Genomic DNA, 24,953 nt, shown 5'->3' on the forward strand with positions numbered 1-24,953 from the left:
GTCTGGGGGCAAAGGGACAAGAAGATTTTAAAGATACCTGAAAATAACATTTGTGAGTCTAACCACTGGTCCAGCTCATTCCTGAGTCTAACCACTGGTTCAGCTCCTGTCTGTCCTGGCAATGGCAACAGGACAGGCTGTTGAAGGACAGCAGATGAGATTCTCTGCAGCTCCATGCTCTGGTCTTTCCCCAGCATTTAGTCACTGGACTAGGGAGGTCAGAAGGGACATTGCTGACCAGTCTTTTTACTTCTTCAGACTAAAAGGTCATGAGTGGTGTAAAGACCAATGGGGGTTTGCAACAGCTGAGCTATAAGTTGCAGGAAATCAATCCTGTGAGGAGTTGATCCAGGAATCACTGAAGTACTGGCTCAGTGTTAAGCACACAGTGGCCCAGGGTGGTCCCTCACCTGCAGGGTGTAGCTGATGGGCTTCCACAGTTGTTTTCCTGCTAATGTAGCATCAATACTAGCAAAGAGGAGAGAGAGAACTGATAACAAAAGTATACCCATATAGTTCTCCTTATTTAAGTAGAAACAGAAAGAGCAATGATAGATGGTGATAGTAGACAAAAAATAAAAATGGAAAGGAAAACAAAAATTGGAGATTTTAGGGTAAAAAGAGATGAAAAAAATTATGTTCCTCTACTGGGCAGCTGGGTATCACTGGCTTTGCCCACCTGTGATTGCCTTGGAGCCACTAGCTGTGGGCACTGAGGAGAGGAGAGAGATGCATTAACATCCATCACCACTGCCTCAGAGGAGCAATAGGCTGAAACACTTCAAACAACCCCCCAACAGCAGTTCAGTAATGCTGCTGCCACAGCAAATTCATTTTCTGCAGAGGAGAAGAAGGGAGCAGAGTTATATACACTTGCAACCAAATCTGTCCCTGGTTATCACTTCTGCCTTAGCAACACCTGACATCCTGCCTGCTAAGAACATTTTCAGAACAACGACACAGAGAATATTGCTGTTCAACAGCCTATTTTCAGCCAGCCGCATGGGGAAGGCATTTTGCAAACAACATGCTGGGGCTTTGACAGAATTAAATAAAAATAACCTAAAGTTTCCACTGACACCAATTTTAAGATTAGAATTCTGGAGTGCCAGCTGCCTGACACAGATGTTGGCCAGGCAGTTCTTCCACTTCCCACCCAGTTCAGAGCCCCTTTGCTGCTCTGTCCCTGTGTGCAGCCAAAGAGCCCTCCAAAGCCATCAATGCCACCAGCTTCTTGCCAATGCTGTCCTAGCCCAGACCTCAACTCACATCCACAAGAACAGAGTTTGGAGCTTAGCTGGTTAATATTCTAATTATTTGACAGTAATCTTCTGATTCTTCTTTAGAGCAAAAGGCCCTCAAAGACTCTGATACCAGCATCTCTGTCTACAGGATACAGAGCTGGGAAGCACTGAGAGCTGCACAACCACTGCACCAGCAGCCTGAACTTCAGATACCCAAGTCTGACAAGTACTTGACAAGGCAGGCTACTTTTAAAATTGTAATACTTTTTTGGGAAAAAGCCAAACAAAACCCAAATAAATCTAAACCTCACCTACCCATTTTCCAGAGTTCAAAGTCAAATGATCACTGCCCTGTGCAGTGAAGCCCAAATGACTCACCCAACTGAACCAGGGTACTGTGAGATATAATTGTTTTACCTTATCTGTGCCCATTTCCTAACTCGGAAAGAATGAGAAGCCCACAACAAGTTCATTCAGCATTGTTCATACATTGTATCAGGATACAGTTGGATCATTAAGGCAAACTCAAAATATCAGAGATTATTGCAAGGAGCAAATCTGCTCCAAGGCGGGTGTTTTAAGGGAGGTTATGCATATATTTTATATATATGGTATATATATGGGTGTATTAATTAAAACCAAACCTCAGGTTTTAAATGAAGCAATGGGTAATTCTTGCTGTGAACATCTCCCTCATGAACATGACACGAGAACATGACAAGATTTCCCCTCGATATTCAAGAGTGTGTATGGAGATCTGCATTCATACCATAAAGCATTCAGAGGAGAAAAAACACTCTCTGTATTCTGTGACAGTCTGTGCACATCTTCTAAAGCATGGTTTTAATAAGAAGGTCAGGTCTATCACATGGTGTACAATTCTGCAATGGGTAAATACATGTTCTTAAATAAGCAAGGAAATAAAAATGTCACCTTCTCTTAGTCCTCTTTGAACATACATTATAATGACAAGATATCTCACCAGTCTCCTGTTGTAAAATTATCATTTACACATACAATCTGTTTATCCATTTAATTATCTCTTCCAAACCTGGATTTAACCAGCCAGATAAAGATCACTTGTTTACTGTGTAAAATCCCAGTGGAATTTTGCCCGAGGACTGTGGGTTGGATGCTTCGGACTCTCTCTGCTTTAATTTTTGTACTATAAATTTAATTTTATAATACTAAGTTCACCGAAACTTGAGTAAGGCTAAGCCAGTCAGATGATTGCAAGAAATTAGTTATCCAAACTTTGTAATTCATACACTTTTAACTGTGTTTGTTTAATCATTGAGAATAACAATTTCTGTTGGAGAACAAAGCAAGTAAAAGAAATGCCAGTTAAAAGATGGAACATTGCAGAACCGTTTCAGAAAATTTAGGAAGTTACCAAATCTAATAAATTATCTGAATTTAGCAAAAGACTCAAGAAATCATTATACAAATTCATTTATGATTACATTCTACTTGCGTTTAATTTTCACTGTTCAACATTAACATTAAACATTGTAAATGTATGCAATGTTTATATAAAATTAAATAACAATATTGGAAAAATAAATACACTTTTACATAAATACATAAATCCATACTGCTGAAAAGTTTCAGCCAATACTATACTCTTGTTTCAAAAGTGACCAAAAAAATATGGTAGTGACACTCCATCACAACAGATGAAGTATGTACAGCTGCAGAATGATGTTTGCAACAGATGACAGAGCTAAAGCAAATCCAGGTGATACCACACTGAAGGAGAAAAATTTGGCCGTTACTACCTACAGTAGTAGCACGAGGTAGACATACACATGGAGTGTTTTGCTGGAGGGACACAAAGCCCTGGGGACCCCATAGATACTTCTCAGTCTTCAGACAGCTCTGGGTCCCCTGTGTCAGAGCCCAAGGACACCTCAGTAAATGAGACTGAAAAATCAAATCAGTTCATGGCAACGACTGGGGCTCAGCCCTGCAGTCCCTTCCACAGGGCTGTGACCCTGTGCCAGCTGGGAGGAGACACTGCAGGCAGGACAGGGTGTCCCTGCCCTCCACCTGTCTGCCAGACATCCCACCTGCTCCCAGGAGAGCAAGGACAACCCATTGAGACTAATACAACAGAGTGGAGCCAAGGGAATTTTTCCTGGGTGAAAAGAAAACAACCGAAAATTAGACTAGAGGACTGCACCCTGTGTTTCCAAGACTGAGAAGCAGGCGCAGCCCTGCAGCCTGCTCCTGAACAGCCACAAAGAGGCTGAGCAACACCAGAATGAAACACAACTCTGTCCACACCTTTGGCTCTTGCAAATGGTCCAGCACAGGTAAACTATGGTTGGCAGCACCTCCCAGCTGGCAAATCCTGCCAGGCAGTCAGCACATGCATTGCTACCTCTGCTTACCTCACCTCGCTCATCCTTAGCACCAGCCAGGTTGATGGACAAGGGGTACATTAGCACCTCAAATGAAATATTTCATAGCACTGTCTCTTGTTCTGGTGAAGCACCGGATAAACACCCGTTCAGCAGTTTTATGGCTATTGCAGAACTCACTGAGGTATGATAAAAATATTGAGGAGTGTTACTTAAGGCATCCATGTTACTGAAAGCACCCACAGAAGGAGAGCAAGTTTTGGCAAGATGACTTTTCAAACTATGACAATTAAGGAAGTCCAGTACATTAAAAAACAGGCCTCTTTTTTCTTTTCCTATAAAGTGCTTTTGAATCAGATTTAAAAAAAAAAAAATTCTTCAAATGCTTTTATAACAAAATACACAATAAAGGTTGACATCTATTTGAAGGCCACTCCAAAACAGACAGGTCCGTGGTTTTCCAGGGCTCCGGAAGCGCCTCGGGTGGCACGTGCTTTGGTGCAGGATTCAGAGCAGAGGTTGCTGCTCTAGGCAGGGAGAATTGCAAAGATGTGGCACCCAAAATAGCACCCCAACCCTGTGGTTCAGGGCTGCTCTTCCCTCACAAGAGCATCTCTGTAGCAGACTCCTCCAGCGGCAAAGGGGCAATGTAAAACACCTCTGCTCCAAACACTATTTTGTTATTGGGAAACTCCCAGGGTTTTAAGCCTTCCAGCACCTTGCTGATCATTTGCTGGCTTAGTGATAGAGCAGCAGTTGGAGATCAGGCTAGACAATCACTCTCCAGAACCAGAGAGATGCATGAGAATAGCTTACAGGTGCCTTTGCACTGTACATCACAGTCATATTATATGCACAGGAATAGAAATAGAGCACAGGTGTGAATGCACATGTGTTTCCATGTAGGTCTGTGTGTGGGCAGGTAGGGACATGCAAACACATCTATACATACTTATACATGCCTGGAAATTGGTGCCATTTAGCACATTCTCCCCAGTAATTTTGCTTTTGGCAGAGAACATGCGACTGGTAAACCAGTAGGTGCACAGTGCAGTATTACCATTAAAGAGCAGAACAATTTAGCTTCAATGGAAATGTACTGCTTAAATGCCAGGTGTAAATCCACATGCAAAAACTCAGTCAGAACCAAGATTCATAATGCATAGCACTTGCACAGTGTAATGAAATGGACAAAGGTGGCAGAAAGTGCCTTTTAAATTAAAGGACTCAAGCTCCCTTAATGTAAGACCTTCCTGAACAGGTGTTATTCTGAATATATGGTAAATAATCCTCTGTAAGTGCAGTTTTAAGACATGAAGCATTAGCACCTTGGTTTGAAGCAAATTAAATCTGTTGTTAGGGGATATCTACAAAACGGTTCACAAAGAGAAAGAGTTTATGGTCGTACCGAGCTCCAAGGACCAGCACTCCAGTCAGCATCTCTAGGACAGTCCTGCACATTGCACTGCTCTCTGTCTGGTGGCTTGTCAAGGATTTCACAGCTCAGATCCGTAAACCTTTCTCCATTAGGGCGCTGGCACACCACTAGCCGTGTCCTTGTCCCTGCCCCGCATGGCTTCGTGCACTGCAAGTCAGCATAGGACAGAGCAGTCACCGTTGGGACAGCAAAAATACTGCCCACTGGCTGCCCAAAGCACTAGCACCTCTAAAAACCAATGGTGGTTTCTGTTCCCAACTAATCCACTCCAGCCAAATCCCCCTTGTGAGCCTCAGATGGACCTTCAGCTGCTTCAGCTTCTCTCCTAAAGCTGTTCATGCTGCTCCACCATGATATTGCCCGACTCAATGTGATACTGGAGGTTTACATCTCCAACTGCTTATCTCAGATTAATTTTCAAAATGGAGCAGTGCTTTCATTTAAAAAAAAAGGCCTTCGGTTAAACCTGGCTTAAAAAAAAAAATCTTTTTTGTAAAACTTACTTTTGCTGGGGAAGAAAGTTTTTGCAAGACAAATGGAAACAAAAACACCACCCAGCAGTTGCTCAGGTTCATTCATTTATCAGAGGCTGCCCTTCAAGTTCCAATCTTTCTAATAAATGACACCACAATACCCCTCTCTTCTCCCATTTTTCAGCCACTTGCTAATGAAAGTCTTGCCCTGGGCACAGAGCCCAGGATGGATGGTACACTCACCTCTCCCCAGTTGCCATAGACCCACTGAGGGCAGGGGCCAGATTCACATGATCTCTGCTCCATGGGTTTGCTTTTCTCATCGCAGTTATTTGCGGTGTATCCGTTTTCATCCTGGCACACCACGACCCGCCGCTGGAACCCCCCCGCACATGTGCTAGAGCACTGGAAGACACAATTGCCCATGGTTTCATTGAGTCCAGGAATAAGTTTGTATTCCCAGCTCCTTCCCAGTGTCTTGCACCATGGGAATATACCACTAGAAGTTTAATGCAGCTAACAGGCATTATTAAACTTCAAAACCCAGCTATTACCAATAGCAGTGCAATGACTTAGGAGCTGACTAAGCAAAGAAAGTAAATGCTAGCCTAGTTTTAAGCAGGTGAATAATCCCTGCTGCAGTGTTTGATATCCCATTTGCACTTAATTCCCTTTACAGACTTCCACGATAAAGCATTGCATACTGTTTGCAGTGAGAGTAGCTGGCATCGAGGCTCCGCTGTGCTTTGGCAACAACTCTGTTGTAAATGTCCCAGGAGACAGCCAAGAAGCAGAGGCCGGCCTTTGCCTCAGGGAAAATGATGCTGTCAGCTTTCTGCCTAGAGTACCTTGGAGATACAAGGTATGAGAGGCTGATAAGCAATGCCTGAGCCCTTCTGCAACACTTGCTTGTGTGAGCAGAGAGCAGACAGTGGGGAGAAACGTCCCTCTCTCTTTTCACTGTGTGCTGACTTCTGACTTCAAGAAAAGACTGAATGAGCCTGGGAAAGAAACAAAACCCAACAAAACCCAGGAATAAGAGAATCGGGGCACTTACAGCACCCCAGGGGCCAATCCTCCACTGATTGCCTCCCGGTATATGTGCACGGTTTTGGTTTGGGCTGCCTCCAGGGTGCAGTTTGAGGCGATGATCAGGATAGAGGAAAGGGTGGATGGACCTGCCGTAGTCATGGCTGTTTGGACGACATGGAGACATGGAGCAGTCTTGCTCGGTGGCAGGGAGGTCGTCTGGGTCACACTCGCTCCTATCCACCAGCTGGTCACTGTAATTGATGCAGATCACTTGTCGCGTTGCCTTACCTTGACCACAAGTCACCGAGCACTGCATTACAGTGGGAAAAGGAGACACAGTCACATTTCCAGTTTTGAAAACCAGCTCTTGCTAATAATGAACAACAGAAAACCCAAATAACCTCACTTATAAAAGGGCAAGTGCAACAGATTAATGAAACATGTTTCCAGCAATGAGGTCTCTTGCAATAGACAGTGTTATGCTTACAGAGCTCCACTCCAAGGCTTTCCACTGCCCGCACGGTGTCACGGTGCACATTTCTGTGGCTGATGGCTTTGGAAGGTGGAAACAAGCTGACTCATCAGCCACAGAGCCCTGGTCATCCCGGCAGCTGACATATCTCATTCGGGTTCCCTTCCCGCACGTTGCAGAGCACTAGGGAAGAGCAAAGAGCACTCTACTAGGAAGTTGCCTGACATACATTGCAAGGACTTTGTAATGAAAAGTTGGGCATATGCACTTAAAAATATCACATTGTCTATTGTAAAATAATCCTGAAAGTATTATGATGTGTGCTTACCGGTGTCCAGGATCCAAATCTCCACTGCGTCCTGTGAATGCCTGATATGGCTCTCTTGGCTTCAGGACTATTTGGATGGGGAGGACATACAGCTATTTCACAGTCCTGTACAGGAAATACATTGGGGAAAAACAAGAAATAAAGAATTTGCAGAGTTTTTGGTTAAACCACCTCCTCTTCAATGAAATTATGAACAACATGCAACATCTTGAAACTCTATGACCTGCATGTGCTGTGCAGGCAGGCTTCCTCCCTGCATCCTCTTCCTGAATCAGCAAAATTCGATATCTATATTCCAAGGCCTTCATCTGCAGAACCCTATCTGGACTTTTGACTTATTAGGAACTCTACAATAGGGATCCCCATAACCATGTGCCATCTCTATGCATTAAAACCAGATTTTTTGAGACAAAAGATGAAAGTTCATTAAGAGTTCTGACATGAACACACATCTGCGAAGCAGCAACTATATCTCCCTTCAAAGCTCCCTTCCTTCAGCGCAAGACCTGCTGCCCACACAATAAAGGTTATGCTGCTGATTACAGCCCTCTGAATCCTTGCAGCCCACCAGACCACCTATATCCATGTGCTAATCTCCACCACACACCAAGCAATGTGAGGTTTTGAGGACAGGCATGTAATTCTGCTCAGTCTTCGTACGGTGCCTCACAGGAGGGCTCTGTCCAGACCTTCTGGGAGGTCTGGTGACAGAAATTATGAACATCCATGACTTACTCCATCGAGTGGTCCTTGCCAAAAAGGAAATTAATAGTGATTGTCCTTGTGAGGGGGAGAGCAGCTTCTGACAAATGGCAATCCTGATTTCTGTTCTGCTGTGATTTCACTTATGCTGGAGGCATGCATGCCAAATGAGGGCTGATGACAAGTGGGTTTGTTACCCCTTCACTGTAGTGCAACTGGTCTCCATACATGGGAAAAACAGTGCTTTCCCAAATATTGTAGCCTTAGATAAACTCTGTGAGTTCATGCAAGACTGAAGCTGGGCAGGGCATGAGCACTACAACTCTCCTAGATGACAGATAGATGGTAATGTTCTGTTTTATTCAGCTCCTTCAGACACCCTGGGCATATCTCCTGCTTGAAATGGGACTTTACATGTTTGCTTCCAAGCATGGAAAGCCTCTTCAGCAAATCTGCAAAGTGTGCAACATTTCTCAATTTATCTGGCCAGGGAGGAAGTGTCTGGAACTGTAGCTGTCACAAACACTACATTGTCGCATGCAGCATACAAGAAATTATGGCCCTTCACCATCATTTGTCAGAACACAGCAACAGTTCTGCAGCCACATGAGCCCAGACTGCAGCCAGGTATCCTCGACTCCATGTAAGCCAAAGGAGGTATCAAGACCTCTAAGGCCAATAAATACTGTCTCAACCTTCTGGTCTCTGGTTGTTATCCCATATTCATCCCCTGCAGCTTCTTTAGCTCATAAGCTCTTAAGAATTCAACTTTAGTGCTGCATCTGAACATACCCTCACATCCCACTGTATGACTAGAGCTCCATGGATATAAACCATAAGCAAAAGTAATTAATCTTCACCCACAAAGTCCTGATACCCTCATAGGTTGTCTGTTGCCTTTCTGGCAATCTGGTGCTTCAGAGTGTAAGGTGAACCACATGGAGAGGATGGGATGGTGCCACAGATGGGCACTCCCTGAACACAGCTCATCTGTACCATTTCTACCAAAGCAGGGTGCTGTGCTGCATCCTTCCAACAACCATGGAGCAGCCCAAGGTACTGCTCTGCAGGGCTGGCATTCAGAGCAAAGCCTTTCTGCAGCAAGATATCCCCTGAACCTGTAGCCTGGATGCCTCCATACACACACAGTGAAGAAATGGAGACAAGGCAGCAGGATTTACCTGGGTATCTGTAGGCCTGGTTGCAGCATTACAGTCGTTATCATCCACCACTGACACGTAGGTGCCCACAACACACTTCACTGCTCTCATCTGGTAGCCTTGGCCACAAGTAACAGTGCACTGGGACAAGACAGATGGGAGAAAAGAGCACTGGGTCTGAGTAACTGCTTTGCTTAGAAAGTATTAATCAGCCCAGCCTGTGTTTAGGCACGTAGCAAGAGCAGCAAAAATAAAAGACAGTTTCCCTTCTGGTTTCTCTCCACTTCATGCATTTCAGCTTTAAATTAGGTCAAAGTTTTAACTCACTGCGGCCACCAGTGCCTTGCACGCTTCACTTGATTCTTTGGAAAGCAAAGTGCGAGCACTGAAATGATTTACTTTGCTGCACACATTAGAATCAGTATCTGGTAGAACCTGCATGATACCCTTCTTTAAAACTGGTTGTTCAGCCCCATGGTTGCATGAGCAGCTAATGAATAATTTTACTGATGGGAAATACGTCTGACTAGGACAACTGGTCTGGGTTTGTTGCTGCTTTTTTAAGTCAAGAGCTAACAGCTTTGTGAAAAAGCAGATGCCAGAACACTCTGGAAGAAATGAGTAACTTGTATTTTAACAGAAAAAAACCCCTCACTAACCCAGAAACTGGAAAACATTAAAAGCAACAAAAGTTATTCAATGTGAGCAGCTTTTCTCTGAAAATTAGGCCATATATTTATGTGCCTAAATATGGATTTAGGAACGTAACCTTGGAATCCCCTTTTTTTGAAAATCATGGCAAATTTAGTATGACAGAGATTAAATTTAGCACAAAAGGCAGGTACTGTTATTGCTGCCTATCCGCTGAACCCAAGCAAACAGAGGGCTGCTTTGGTGTGCAAATCAATTAACACAGTTATGCTGATGAATTTGGATGAAAGGGCAGCACCCAGCTCCCACCACCCTCATCCAGGTCCCCCCCAGCTGGGAGCCCTGTGGGGCTCCGTGGTACCTGGCCCCAGGGCCCCACTTGCCACGAGGCACACTCCTGCTGCTGGCACATCTGCACTGACTCTGGCTTTGTCTCGGGGTCGCAAAACCTGTCATTCAATCTATCTTCTCCAAAGTGGCACCATGTCTGGCGGTGCTTGTGTCCTTTTCCACAGGTGACCAAGCACTGCAAGGAGAAAAGTGAGAGTTCAGGTGGTGCCAGGGATGCGCTGCCAGCTCAGCACCTGCCCTGGCACTGGAAAATAAACCTGGAGACCTACTGCAACCACAGCTTAAAAAAACCTGGTGCTGAAATGCAGCTCTTTAGCTAACAACAACAAGTCCTGGAAGACAGGAGAGTGTCTTGTCAACAAGAAGATTGCTATCAGGAGCTCGTCTAGAGCAGGAGCTGGACCATGGAGAGCACAGCTGGGCCAGAATCCTTCAGCACGGGCAAAGTGAGATCACAAAGGGTCTTGATTTCCAGCAGGTGTGAGACATGGTGCGAATGCACAGCACTGCCCTGCGGGGTTTTAGCTGTGCACAACAGGGTGCTTCTAAAAAACTTGTTCTTTCTGAGCGTGCACTTTAAGGGTCTTGGCTTCTGCAGGCTGTGAGCACCTCTTCCACTGCCCTGGCATGGCTTGGACTGCTACTAGCTTGAATCAGAAGACATGTTTTGTAGAGAACAATCCCTGTTCCCATTTAATTGCTTTCATTATGCACTAAAAGAACATGATTCACAGAAACGAGAAATTTGGCCACAATGGTGACGAGCATCCTTTGAATACTGTTCTCCAGCACCCCCAGTCTTGCTGCAGAGACGAACCTATCAAGATAGTTTTGTTGCATTGCAAAACACACGAGCAGCAGTGGAAGAGGTAATAAACAGCAGAGAGAGGCTGAACAAAACATCAGCAGGGTGAAATCCTGCCCTCCAGTGACAGCCAGAGCTGCCAGGGCTCTTGAGGATAATCTCTAGGGAAAATGAGGGCAGAAGGTATTTTTCTTCCCAAATGTACAGCAGAACTATGGAAAAACTGGGGAGAAATTACTGCAGGATTGGAGAGACATTAACCCCCTGTGGCTTAGCAGGGAGGAAAGTGGCCACCTGACCAGGGCTACCAAGGCCAATGACTTTGCTGCCTGGCTGAAACCTCCCTGTACACAGGCCTGGGGAGACCTTCTGCAGGAGGCACAAACAAATCATGACAGCCAAGCAGGGAGGGAGACACCTTTTTGCAGGTACCAGCCCCTCAGGGTGGAGGACCAGCAGGGTGAGCCCACCTTGATGACCAGCACCTACCTCGGACCAGTCACCGGTTTTCCACTGTGGGCACGAGAAGTCACTGCATCGCTGCACTGTCAGCTTCTCCTGCTGGCTGCACTTGCTGTCATCCAGGACATCATTGTAGGTGTTCACACACATGGCTCGCCGCCGCCGTGTGCCCCCACCGCAGCTCTTGGAGCACTGCGAGGGACACACACCCAGTAAATATTTCCTGCCACTCTATTCCTATTGCCTCCTCTCTCTTTGCAGTCACTGTAGAGTGACTGCAGGAGACCTCCGGAAGAACAATTCATACTTTAAGTAACAGGTTTTTACTTTATGTATTCTTTTAAAAAGCCAATCTCACTAAGCTTAATAAAATGTCGTGGCAATGTGTTTCACAAATTCATTTCAGGTTATAACCCCATTATTACTTTTACAAGTGTTGCCTTTCAGTTCTCCTAAATGGCTGCTGCTCGTTCTCATTTTAGGAGAGATTTACTCTCTCTGACCAGCCAACCCTCCTTCATCGTGCCCCTCCCTGGAAATCCCCAGGCTCATCAATCTCTCTGTGCCTGCATTCAGGAATTTTCTTGTTCATGCAAAAGCTAAGATGTGGAAAGGAAACAAATTTCAGATGATGGCAACGTCGTCCCCAGCTCCTGGCAGTGGTGACAGCTTTGATGGCAGAAGACAGCTAGCAGGGCCTCATGTAATGAAGACAGATACTTAAAGTATATATTAATTGCAGTGGAAGGTAAGGAGTACCAGGCTGATTCAGACTAGAGCGTACTCCAGAGGAAGCAATGAAAGCAGAACCACTGTGCCCATATTTTATATATATTCTGTTAGCAACCTACACAGCCCAATGTACTCCTGTGCAAGGAGCAGCATTTGCTGTGCCATGAAGCATCCCTTACCTCAGTCCAGGCCGAGTACCGCCACCCTCCCACGTTACAGTCTCCAGTGCACTTCTCCCTCGTGCTGGGCTTGGCCTGGCTGTTGCAGAAGCGATCATCCACCTTCTCTATCTTGCCCTCCAGCCGGCTGTACTTGGAGCAGTAGATATCCAGGGTACGGTAGCCCAGCCCACACTGCGCCGTGCACTCGCTCTTCCTTGCAATGTGCCACCTGGGCCGAGGACAGCAAACATCAGCCCTGAGCTCTGCAGACAACGTGCTCAAGAGTGTTTGATGGAAATAAGGAATATATGCTCTTGAACAGGAAGTTTTGGCTCTGTGTCACGCTTCCCAATGCTCTGGGACTTTCAGCTAACCCTGGCATTGCTCCTTGAAGGGAAGAAACTGTCAGCAGGTCTCTCTTGAGCAAAACAAAGACAGCAAAGCCACACCGTAACCTTGTGGGACCAACGTGGCAATGGGAGTTCACAGCCAAGCAAGGAACAATGCTCTGAAAGCTTCTGAAAGCTTTCTAGCCCATGCTCCCCTGCACCTGTCTCTAAAAAATAAAAGCTGGAAAATACAGCACCAGAAAATGACCTGCACAGGTTTGAGAGGTGTTCCACATTGCAGGATACCCACAGAGCAGTTTCAGCACTCCAAAGGACAAGCAAATGGCTTGCTACAAGACACTCAAGCCCTAGCTGTGTCAGCAGGGATTAGAGGTGTTCTCTTGACAGACAGATTTCCACTCTGCTACCTCCGCTGTGAGATAGGCAACAAGGATGGTGCTAGAGGCCCTCAAGGACCCACCTGGGGATACAGCCCTGCTTCACATCAGCCCAGCTCTGGAAAGATATGCTGGATATGAGGCCTGATCCAGGGAGGTGCTGGAGACCCTGAAACCAACAGGAGCCCGTGACCCTCACACCTGACAGGGGTGGCTTCTGGGGGAGGAGGCAGTGACATCCTCTGGGGGTCCTGGAGACCCTCAGGCTGCTGCCTGTGCCTGTACAGGGAGCACAGAGCCCCGCTCCCAAGGCAAGGGAGCAAACTCCAGCACAGCCTGGAGAATAAGATCAAGGGGATTTGGAGTCAATAGCTCCTGACTGGTGGGAGCCTCACATCCCTGCATGCCTTCAGACTCCTGCGTTTGCCCTTCTCAAGTTTCCAACCTGTTGCAATGGCAACAGCTGTTACCGCGACAACCCGGGCCTGCACAGCCCCGGTTTAACAGGGCTGAGAAACCCCTCGGGAAACTCGGCCATCTGAATTGCTTCACCAGCAGCCGCTTAAGGCTACCATATTTAAGCCCCAGAAAAGAAAACAGATTGCTTTTTAAAGGAAAATGGGTTGTGATGATTTAGGCTGTGCTCCATCAATTCCAGCTTGCCAGGAATTCTCTGGGGACAGCCCCAAACCCATTCTACACTTAAACCTATTCTTTGCTTTAAATAAACAATGATAAATCCAAGTCTTAGCTACGTTTTTGCTTTAAGTATGTTTTCCCCTCTTTGCAGGCTGTATGTAGAATGGCTCTGAGCATTTCTGATCCAGGCAGATGCAAATTTCAGACCCTGTATTGCACAGAGAGATTTTTCAACATTAGAGAATTTTTGTTATAGTTAGCCCTAATTGAATCAAGAAAGAGAAATGTAAAAAACATCAAAAAGTGCCTCTCAAAACACCACTGGTGGATGACAATCCCTCTTGGTTGACAAAGAGGCAACTACCAATCCTTTTCTTTTTCAAAATCTAATACAGGCTGGTGAGAAAGGGAATTATGGTGAGAAGTGCATGGAAAGAAGAGTAAATAATGAGTACACAATGTTATTTATATACACAGCTAAGCACAGTGCACCTTAATTCACATTCAGTGTTACAAGGCTCAGTGGTGGGGTCAGGCTGGGGAACTCGATCGCATCGCTGGTCTGACACTGTGAGCTGATCCGACTCTCTCTTACACACAGGTTTCCTTTTTCGTTCTCCTGCACAGAGAAAACCAGCACTTGGTTTGAGTCATGCAGCGAAGTGATCAATTCAGTTATTTCTCTTACACCTTTCGTAGCAGCATTTAAGAGATGTTTAGGTGTGCTTTCCTACCTCTATCAGAAACAGAGAGGGAGTTTAAGACTAAGCGGAGTAGAAGGGCTTTATCACAGACAGGATGGACACAAGCAGAGAGCTGCAGCACCCCCACAGGGATGGGCTCTGAGTATTTAGCAGGGTGGGCACTGGCAACGATCGGATGTCAGACCCAAAACCAGACACTGGTGCATTTTGCAGCCTTAGGAAATGCCTCATGACCTTTTCTGTGCTTCAGCTTCCTCACTTGCAGACCTGGTTGTGAGGCTCACCTGGCTGGGAGGGGCTGTAAGGTGTCCTGCTCTGAAATCCAGAAGCACCTTGTAGGATGTTACCTACCACTGCAGTCCAGGGAAACAATCACACCCACAGGGTAAGAATCTCGAAGAAATCAGAGAGAGATCTGACAGCAATGCCCAAACCCCAAATGAATCCAGGACAAAACTAAGCCTTCCCAAGCACCCACCTTGGCAAAGCTTACTGCAGGGCTGCCATGGGCCATGCTCATTCCAGTAGAACTGCTGAGGTTTGTCCTCAATAGGGATATTGAACGTGTAACGAACGTCAGGATTGTACAAGTTGCCCACTGATAAAACCTGAGAAGAAGAAAAATGAAGCAGAGTAAACCAACAGATATCACGGCCCACTATTTTCAGTCCAACAATGCCGGGCAGACTTGTCCATACACACAACATATACTTCACCTGCAGTGTTATTTCTTGCTCAATCCGATCTGTAGAATTAATTCTTTCAATAGTATTATCGGAGCCACTGTATTCGATCACAGCATTCCCAACTTTGATTTCCCTTTTAAACATACTGACGACAAAGTCTCCATTTAATATAAAGTCTCCTTGACTGTTAGATAAGGCTGCATAGGTGCAAAAAACAAGAACTAAAGAGGCAGAATTAACTCATACGTACATAACAATGTGGGTCATGCGGTCTCAGTGCTCCTTTCCCTTGGGGGTGGGGGGAAAAGCCCACTGGCACTCTCAAACAGAAAGGATGTAAAGACAACAGCAGAGCTCTTGCAGACATTGTGCCTTCTCCTTTTTCCACTGGAAAGCCTCTTAAAAATGAAGGCTGAATGCCTGAAGTTGTTGCTAAACAGTTCATCCATAAGCCAATGAAGAGATATCTAAAAGGCATTCTGGGCTGGCTGCTGCAAGGAGCACGCATAGGCTGTATCCCCACACATACCACAGAAATAATCCTGCCGAAACCTTTCCATTAGCTGTGTGGATAGGGTGGCTTCCCTGGTGCTTCCAGGTGTGTTCTTAGGGTAAATGCACACACCCTAATTACCTAAACATGATTTTCTAGTATATAATTACAGGGAGTTTGGTCAGTATCTCCCCCTTTCTCTTCCTCTCCCTCCTCCCCCCGTACATTTTATTATTCCAAATCTTAAGCTATGTGAGAGTACTGGAGGCTTAAAGCCTAAATGCTTTATAAAAGGAACAGTTTCCTGAAAACAGCAGTCTGCTGCACAACTTCACACTAATGCGATTATGTAGCTAATTTCCTAAGTTAGTTTCCCCACCATTTCACCCATCACAGCTCTGCTACTAAAAAGCCCCTGTACTCAAAAATCTAGACACCAAAACACCAAAGGGAAGGTTTTTCCATCAAATGAGGAGCGATAATGAAGCAAAACACTGCTCAGTAGCAAACAGACATAGATGGAGAAAACCTCACAAAGCAGAGGCTACACTCTAACAAGTGCCACACTTTGGAAGCTTTAATGTTATTAGGCAGTAGTAAAACTCATTAAAGGATTCCTTCTCTTTTACTGTATCTCCTGTAACAGCAGGTACATCTTGGACTTGATGATGACATCAAATCCCTCCTAAATTGTTAAGCAACTACAGGGTTCACAGTAACTGAGGGCCCAAGATTTCACACTCAGAGAGCTGCAAAATAAGTGGACACATGCATACTTCTCATTTGCTTCTAGTCAGGCCTAACGTGAAGAGATGCTTTCCCAGCAATATTAAAGCAACGTTAAAGAAGATTTGACTTCATTGTTTCCCAAGAAGATTAAAGGCCCTCCAAGAAGAGCTGAGAAGTTTGGGGCTCCTTCTGGGGTGAACCAGTTTGAGTAGGCACAGCATAGCGAGGATTGTTTTTTCCAGGAAAGAGGAATAATAAAACTTGCCTCCCTCCTCCAAGACAGAGAACTCTGAGACCTCAGTAAAGTTTTTTTGGTGCTGATGTGCATTCATGCTGCACCACCTCATCTTTTTGCCTCAATGAAGAGTCCAGCCACATGGATGGCATTTCAGACAGCCAAGGCTGCCAGCATTGCCTCCCTTTGGTGCATGGTAGTCTCTGGTATTGTTTCTCAAGTGACTCCCTTTACCTTTGATGGGCTAGGGGCCATCAGCCAACTCCTCTTTTTAACATACCCAGTTACAGGAATTTGGTGAGATAAAACAAAATGAAGTGCCCTGTTGAGAGACGTAAATACAGGACCCTGTGCTACTGCAACACAACTGGTAGTGCAAGGCACAGGGTGTGCAGAAGAGGAGGACCAGAGACTCTGAGAGACCCCAAACAGGACTTAATGGCAAGATCAGCCTTCAACTAGCAGGTGTAACATCAGTCGTGATGTTCATTTGTATTATCTCTGCTATTGAACACAAACAGAACTATCCATGGGGTGAGTTAGTGATCATGATGGAAAAGACACTCATGGCCATGCTAACAACATATATGTGCATGTAGCAGAGTGGTCTAACAGAAGCATTTTCATCTGCCTCTGAAGACACAGCCACAGGTTAGAGAAAACAGTGACTATGAAAGTCCCTCAGCCAAAGGCCAAGTTACTGTTAGGTTTAAATCAAACCAACATCTTTGGTGCAGGCTATTTCTTTACAGTTACGTGTCACTATCAGGCCTCAGTCTAAGTGAAATCAGAATTATTATTCTCAGAAGAATAGAAGACAATTTCTCTTTGTATGTGTTTGCACAAACATCTTTCAGGACATGGCACCAGCCAAAGCATGGTGACAGCAGTTGCAGTGAGGAGACTCCAGCAGAACTCAGAATCCTGTTTGGTTCCCAGCTTTATCCCTCAGTTCCCATCCAGGCTCAACAGTCCTTCACAGCCCTAGACAAACCCTAAGGGAATATTTCTTATAATTGGTGAAGTTCCCAAATGTTGCATCTAGGACAGCATGAACAAAAATAAAAGGAAGAAGATAAGGCTGGATGTTTGGCAGACATATAAAAATTCCCACCAAGAAAACACCTCCCTTAAATGAATTCTTCATCCTCCCTAGCAGAGAGCTGCCAGTAGATATATCACCACAACCAGGCAACCTAGCAGATTTCTGGAGTGAAATAAGGAGTACAACTCACCCAGGTAGTTGTCATCCTCTGGTTTCCCTGAGTAACTGTGCTGACGCACATCAATATTAGTGGCACCAGCTGGGATGCGAACCACAATGTTATAACCTAGGAAAGATTTAACAGAAAGTCAAGGCTATTACACAGGCATTTCATTTGCTTTGTACAGGGGAAGGGAAATGAGCAAAGTTACCTCACATTACACAAGCTGATACGTTTCAGCTAGGGATAGCATAGTTATAAAATGGAATATACTATAGCTAGAAGGATTTTGTGGTTTACATCAGTGTTTTTGTAGATTAAGTGTTGTAATGGCTTTTACAGACCCACATTTTTCACTATGAAGTTTTTAGCAACAGATTCTTACCATAATGCACCGTGTTAAATGTGCCTGCAACAGTTTTGCATGAAGAATTATCCCCACCACAAACACCACATTTATCTCTTCTTGCTTTTGAATTCAGCACATGATCACATCCAGCTTGCTTTAAGAGAAAAATTGAAAAAAATAGATTGAGCAAATACAGACTAGAACAGCATTGACAAATCTCCTAATTAAGGCACACAAAAGCTGTTTATGCAAAAGGCTGCCGTGAGATAAAGCGGTTTGCTTACCCACATTTTTCCACTGACTTACAGTGTGGGCATCCCACAAGGTTTTACAACAAAAGGCTTTTTAACAAAGCAAGAATCAAAATGGCTGTTTGCACTAGGCAATGCCTTCAGTAGAGAAAAATTCTTGCATCAATTGTTCCCATAGAGAAAAGTACGAAGAATGATTGTGAACAGAAATCTGGGGTCTGATCAGGAAGAACTGGGGCAAAGCACAGAAGGAAGCAACACTGGGATTTAGGCTGAGACCTCCACACCCCTCAATAACTTAGGGCAGATGTGCAAACATCTTTCACTTGAGTGTGTCCCAAGAAGAGCTGGTGAATGGTCTAGAGTAAGTCTGATGAGGAGTGGCTGAGGGGGCTGGGGAGCTCAGCCTGAAGAAAAGAAGGCTCAGGGGAGACTTTCTCACTCTCTACAACTACCTGAAAGGAAGTTGTAGCCAGGTGGGGGTCAGGCTCTTCACAGGTAACAAGCAATAGGACAAGAGAAAACAGCCTTATGTTCAACAGGCGAGGTTTAGGTTTGATATTAGGAAATAATTCTTCACCAAAAGGGTTGTCAAACACTGGAACAGGCTGCTCAGGGCAGTGGTGGGAGTCACCCTCCCTGGTGGTATTAAAGGACATGTGGATATGGCACTTGGGGACATGGTTTAGTGGTGGACTTGGCAGTGCCGGGTTAATGGCTGGACTTGATCTCAAAGGTCTTTTCCAACCTAAATGATCCTATGATTCCATGTGTGGCTCTTTGGCAAATCTGGAGGTTGGCACAAATGTCAGACCATTTAGGGCTTACGGAGTCTGCAGATGCTGCTGGCAGCCCCTGAGCGAAGAGGACATGCCAACAACTGCCTGGATCGTGGTGCAGAAGTGCCAGCCTGCCCTACAAAACTGCCATCCCCCTTTGGTGAAGAGGAAGGAAAATGATTACCCGGCAGAGGCCCTGCACGCAGATGTCATTGGTGTCGGGGCCGCAGGGCGTCCCGTCGATGACCCGGTCCCGCAGCTGGTAATAGGCCGTGTTCCCTGCCACCCGGCAGAACAGCTTGCACCGATCCTTCATCAGGACTGTGGCGAGAGAAACCAGAAGCACGCTATCTGAACACCGTCATCCCAAAGCAGCAATGCAGGAGGCAGGATCTACATCCCCCCCAGCCACTTACTGCCGCTGTATTTGGGAACCCAGCGCACATTTGTGGGAAGCCCATTGATGTTGAAGTGTTTCCCATCAAAGTCGGCACACTGCTCATCCCGGAAATCCTTCTTCAGCTTTGAGCATGGTTCTGTGTTGCAGGATTTAAACTTCATGCGACGACCCACACAGTATTTCCCACCGTTTTTGGGTCTGCAGAGACAACACCAGGCTGGCAATGAGGTGGAATTGCAATTCTGCAACCTGTTCAGTACAGTCAGGATTTGCAACAGCATTTTGTGGGTTCTGTCTTTGTGCATATCTTTAACTAGTATCCCAGGCTGACAAGCAGGAAATGTTATGCCGGTGTCTAACAAAAAAGATCACATATGCAATAAAAAGGGATGAAAAAGAGAATATGTGCTTTCTGATGGATGCCATGGCAGTGAGAGAAGCCAGAGAGGAAGAGCAACATCTTCTTCCCCACCTGAGGATTTATTTTCACCTGAGGGATCCCACTCAGGCCCTTGTCTCCTTACAACCCCATCAGTCCTATGGATTTTGTGGCTGAAAATTTGCCTTTGATTTAGTGGGTTGCAAATAACTAAACATCACAGGAGAAAAGGCTTCCTTCCCTGCAGAGGCAGCACTTAGTCCTTCAGGATTTCTAGCCCCAAATGTTAGAAATGTTAATGCTGAGCACTTTGAAATAACTTCCACATATGCCAGAAAGCACCAAAGACAGCCAATAAATAACTTACCCCCATTTTATAGCAGGATGACACTGGTTTAAAGTGGGGAGAGAGATCCCACCCAAGCCACATAAAAAGTGGATAAGCCTAGGAGAAGCTATCGTTTTAAATTTCCTGACTCACAGATTCAGGGCTGTAGTCATAAAACTATTTTTCTCACATGTAGATGGAGTCTTTGCCAGAGAACATCACTGTGAGGACTGAAAGAGCCTCTCCAAATGCCAGCAGTGGTGCAAGAATGAGCTGCACATCAAAATAACCACCAAACCTACATCTTCTACCCAGCCCCTGTAAAATGAGTGCCTGCACTAGCAGTGCAATCAGAAGAGCAGTGCAATCAGAAGAGTTACGTGCCAGGCTCCAACATCCTGGCACCCACAACTCCTGCCTTCCAGGACTGTTCTTCAGGATCAGCTCTGTCTTGCCTGGGGACCAGGCACTCATGAGTGCCCCAGGGATGCTGGCAGAATGCTCCTTCCCTTGGAGCCTGGTTGGGAAGGAACACACAAAGGTTTGAACACTTGAAGACCCTTCAAGACGCAGATGAATGAGTGATAAATGGGAACCACCCCTGCCCTCAGAACAGAGATGCTCACCGTGAGATCTCCACGTTGCATGCAGCCAACACCTCTAGCAGAAGGGACAGCACCCCTCTGCACATGCACAATGGTCTCTACACACTGTGAGTCAACAAGTTCCTGCAGCTGAACAGAACTTTTTTGGCATCTCTGCACCTCCACCACCCAGGAAGCCCAGCAGTGCCTTTTCTCCCACAAATAACAATTCTTCACTCTTACGCTCAAAAACTCATTGTGACTCAAGTAGCAGAGTTCCTGTGAAACAAATGGAGAGACAGAAGCATAGAACAGCTCGCCCTTGCCAAAAGATTGCCTGCAAAGCAGGAAAAGGCAGGCAGACTCCCCACCACCCCATCAGCACCACTAGGGATGCTCACAGGTCTGGCAGAAGGAGTTGCCTCCTTGAGCAGCTGCAGGTGAGACGCTGTAGCACCACTAGTTACACACATGGGATTTTTCCTGCCAGCATCCTCCAGTCACTGAGATCCTCGCTGCTGTGGTGCGGACCCCTCTAGTCCTATCCTAAATGCCACGGAGTATGAACAGCCTGAGCAATAGCTACTAACACCAGCTCTACCTGCTCTGAGGGCAGTTCTCACATGCCATCTAGAAATGAAATTCCTGTCACTTACAAATGTTTCTGGTGTTTGCAATTAAGCAAGTACCAGTGATAAAAAGCCCAAGCAACTGCACAATGCCCATTGAAGATTTTACACCACTTCCTAGTGGCAGAATAAGTCTAAACCTGGTTTTTACCGATTTAGTCTGTTGTTCACCTTGTTGTGACAAACAACTTCAAATAACTTACTTGATTACACTTGGGACAGCTCTAAGGCTATCAGCACAGCAGCCCCTTTAGACATAGCCCAAACTCCTCCTTGCCTTGCAGGCACAATGGCAATTGCTGGGGGTTTCCCAATACCAGAGCCCATCCCATGCCTGCACATGAGCTACCTCTAGCTACAAAGGGACATCTCAACCATCTCACTACACAGCACACTTCTTAATCATGGCAGCAGCACACTCCAGACCTGGGTGAGTCTTTCATGGAGGAGTTAACAGGATTCATCATTTTCACTTCAAAAGCATTTGTACCTCTGCAGGACTGTTGCAGTTTGACAAAGCCTCTGAGGTATACAAACCTTTAACAGGGTATTTCTTTAAAAAAAAAAATTGCAATTACAACATTTTTACGGTAACCACATTGCTTCCAATATAAATCAATTTAACTAAAATGAAACTCTTAACTATTTAGATAAGGAGAACATGCAGGAGGCTCTTTTTTTTTTTTAAGGTGTGTCTGATAAAATCCAAAGTCCCAAGCAATTATTTAGTTTTCTCTTCTCTAGACATGACCCCTGAGATTGAGATAACACTAACACATGGATACACCACAAACTAAAGGATGCTACAGCTTGCCATCTTGTTGCAAACTGTCAATTTGGTAATCCGGGCAGTAAATCTCCGTGCAGACAGTGCTGGGGGCCGAAACACACACTTCCGACATTTAAAAGCAGCTCCAAACTCCCCGGATGGTTTCAGAGTGTGTCTTAGGTTACAATGTAAGATGTAACCAAAACTATGTATTCTATTACCATCTTCATAAGCTGCTAAAAACAGGTGGCGAAGTGCTCCTGATCACGTTTCGTCCCTCCTGACTCCCTCCGGGGGTTAATGGGCCATCAAGGTCTCACTGCATGACCCATAAAATTACATCATCCCATTGTGAAATGCTCCGCCCAGGGGGAGGAACCAAGCATTCCTACCTGGCTATAATCTGAGGCCTGGAACACCACGGGAGCATCTACCACTGGATTCCCAGAGGATACGAGCTTGACAACCACCACTGGAGAAGGACCAGACCCTTCTACAGGATCACCGCTTTGCCAGCACCACATCTGTCACTCCAACAAGGACGGTAGCCGCCACTATTTAATTGGACTGCTACCACCACCCTGCCTGACAGGCTGTCAGGTTGTATTCTGACTCTGTCAGTGTTTCTGTACTACTGCATTTATTTTAATTTTCCTATTAAATTGTAGTTCTGACTTGGAATCTCTCACTGGTTTGCTTTCAAACTAGTACAGAGTGTTTTTAAGCAGCATTGCTTTTCACAGAATCTGAGGGACAGAAAAAGCTGACTCTGAAAAATAAGTCACCCTCATAACATCGATTTTCAGTGTCATGAATAAATACAGCATACTTCACTCTGTGTAATATTTTTATGGATCATCAACAATGTACCACAGAGACAGAAGGGAAAGCAGCACATGCATAGAAATCTTCTTGTTTTGTTTCCACTTCCTTTCTCTCTCTGAATTAACAGCCAGTGTGGACCCACTTTCAATCCAGTATCATTCCCCTTACAAGCTCATGCACACACCCCAGAACCACTGCACTCCTCCCAGCAGCCCAGAAACTCTCAGGCCCAGGAAATGATGCGGTCTCATCCCCACTACCACCCCAACAGGTCTGAAATAAACTATGCATAATCCATCACCTTGAGCATTTTCACTTGCAGATTTTGAGACAGCACCCAGCTCCCAGCAGTCCAAGAGCACCAGGTACAGACACCCTGCCAAGAAGTGATGTTCTGGGGGTGCTTTGCACCTGCTGAGCCCCATGGGCAGCAGCTCTGCCTGGGAACACTCAGATTATCACAATGAAAAGCCCCAGGAGAATTAACTGCAACGTACACGTGTTCATCTGCACATTTGCCCATGTACCTGTGCTCATGTGTGAGAGCAGAAAAATCTGTGAAGTTCCAGCGTACACAGATCAGTTTGAGATAGCCTTCCCTGCATTTCAGGAAGCCCGAGGATTGGGAATTGGTTGGTGGCTAGCACACTAACCTATACATGTGTTTACATGTCAGGCTCAGACAGTTTTCAGCACAGGTGGATATTTCTGTGATGGACTAAAATGCAAACGTGATCTGACTCGCATCCAGAGATAACACTCCCCCATCCAAAAAGCCATTCCTGAAAACAAGGCTTCTGGTATTGACATCTTATCAAATATGCCCTTTCCCGTAATTCTGCAACACGTCTTTCTTTGAAAACCACGGCTTGCACCACAGACCCTCTGATCATGCACTGCAGCCATGGGCTTTTTCCACCAGTCAAGCTCAAATTCCCATGTGGGCAATCTCAGTGGGAAGGGTCTGGTCTGGTTAGCAAATACATTCCTTCAGGGTATGTCAAAACATGCTGGCATTTCAGAGGCTTACAGCTCTTCCTGCATCCCTGCAGGATACTCATCCATGTAGGTGTCAGAGCACTCTACAAAGAGAGGCAGGAGTTGCAGCCTTACCTTCTGTACCATGGAGGGAATGGATGTAATTTTCAATGCCAGATTTAACACAATTTTTACTGGATGCAAGATCCCACCCCAGATCCTCATGCACAGAAAAAACTTTAAAAAGCTAAACCATCTTTGACTAGAAAAGATTTACTGAGAATTATTTCAGACCTTACTTGAGGTATCTGGGTTGAGTTTTCTGCCTTCTACAATAGAGGAGAAACTGTCTATTTTTGAAGTACTTTGAGAAGGGGGAAAGGCAAGAGAGCATCCAGTGGGGTCTCATCCATTTTCATCATCTCAGCAGCCCCATGATAACGGGGACACAGGTGGTGGGAGCTCACACTGTGGTGTCAAATCACAGGCACAAACCAACAATCAGTGTAAAGTTCTGTGGATGGTGCCAGGACAGATGACTCCTCATGGAGACCTCATGAGGGGCTGGAGAAGAGAGGCCAGTGTCAGCACAAGGTTCAGGAAAGGGGGCCTGGAAAATAACCACTATCAATCATAAGGATTTCTTGGGCCGCTTGGTGCCAAGCGTGTTTAGGTGCTTTTGCAAATCCCAGCCACAGCAATACACCTTCTGAAGCACCAGGATACAAACCACAAGCTATCAGGGAAGATGGAATTTCAAATCCCTTGGCTAGCCTTTAGGATAAAGGAGATTTGCTATCACAAAAAACTATCAGTCCAAACAGATGCCTCTCAGAAGACAGGAATATATCTCGCTGACAGCATCCAAAGTTTCAGCAGCAGAGCTGGAA

At 45.6% G+C, this 24,953-nt stretch overlaps 1 protein-coding gene across 1 annotated transcript in view; it reads right to left on the bottom strand.

The window, feature by feature from the left end:
- The window catches only part of ADAMTS9 (ADAM metallopeptidase with thrombospondin type 1 motif 9), an 81,307-nt gene that overhangs the window by 29,732 nt on the left and 26,622 nt on the right, over positions 1–24,953 (bottom strand). Inside the window, 16 exon segments of the mRNA XM_039559099.1 lie at positions 5,016–5,192; positions 5,762–5,923; positions 6,576–6,860; positions 7,038–7,205; positions 7,351–7,455; positions 9,234–9,353; positions 10,225–10,389; positions 11,509–11,673; positions 12,393–12,603; positions 14,233–14,359; positions 14,923–15,052; positions 15,161–15,327; positions 17,823–17,918; positions 18,178–18,295; positions 19,356–19,492; positions 19,588–19,769. Coding sequence (XP_039415033.1) covers positions 5,016–5,192; positions 5,762–5,923; positions 6,576–6,860; positions 7,038–7,205; positions 7,351–7,455; positions 9,234–9,353; positions 10,225–10,389; positions 11,509–11,673; positions 12,393–12,603; positions 14,233–14,359; positions 14,923–15,052; positions 15,161–15,327; positions 17,823–17,918; positions 18,178–18,295; positions 19,356–19,492; positions 19,588–19,769 — 2,515 coding nt within the window.

This window comes from Corvus cornix, chromosome 12 (genome assembly GCF_000738735.6).
Source record: "Corvus cornix cornix isolate S_Up_H32 chromosome 12, ASM73873v5, whole genome shotgun sequence".
Classification (NCBI taxonomy): Eukaryota; Metazoa; Chordata; class Aves; order Passeriformes; family Corvidae; genus Corvus; species Corvus cornix.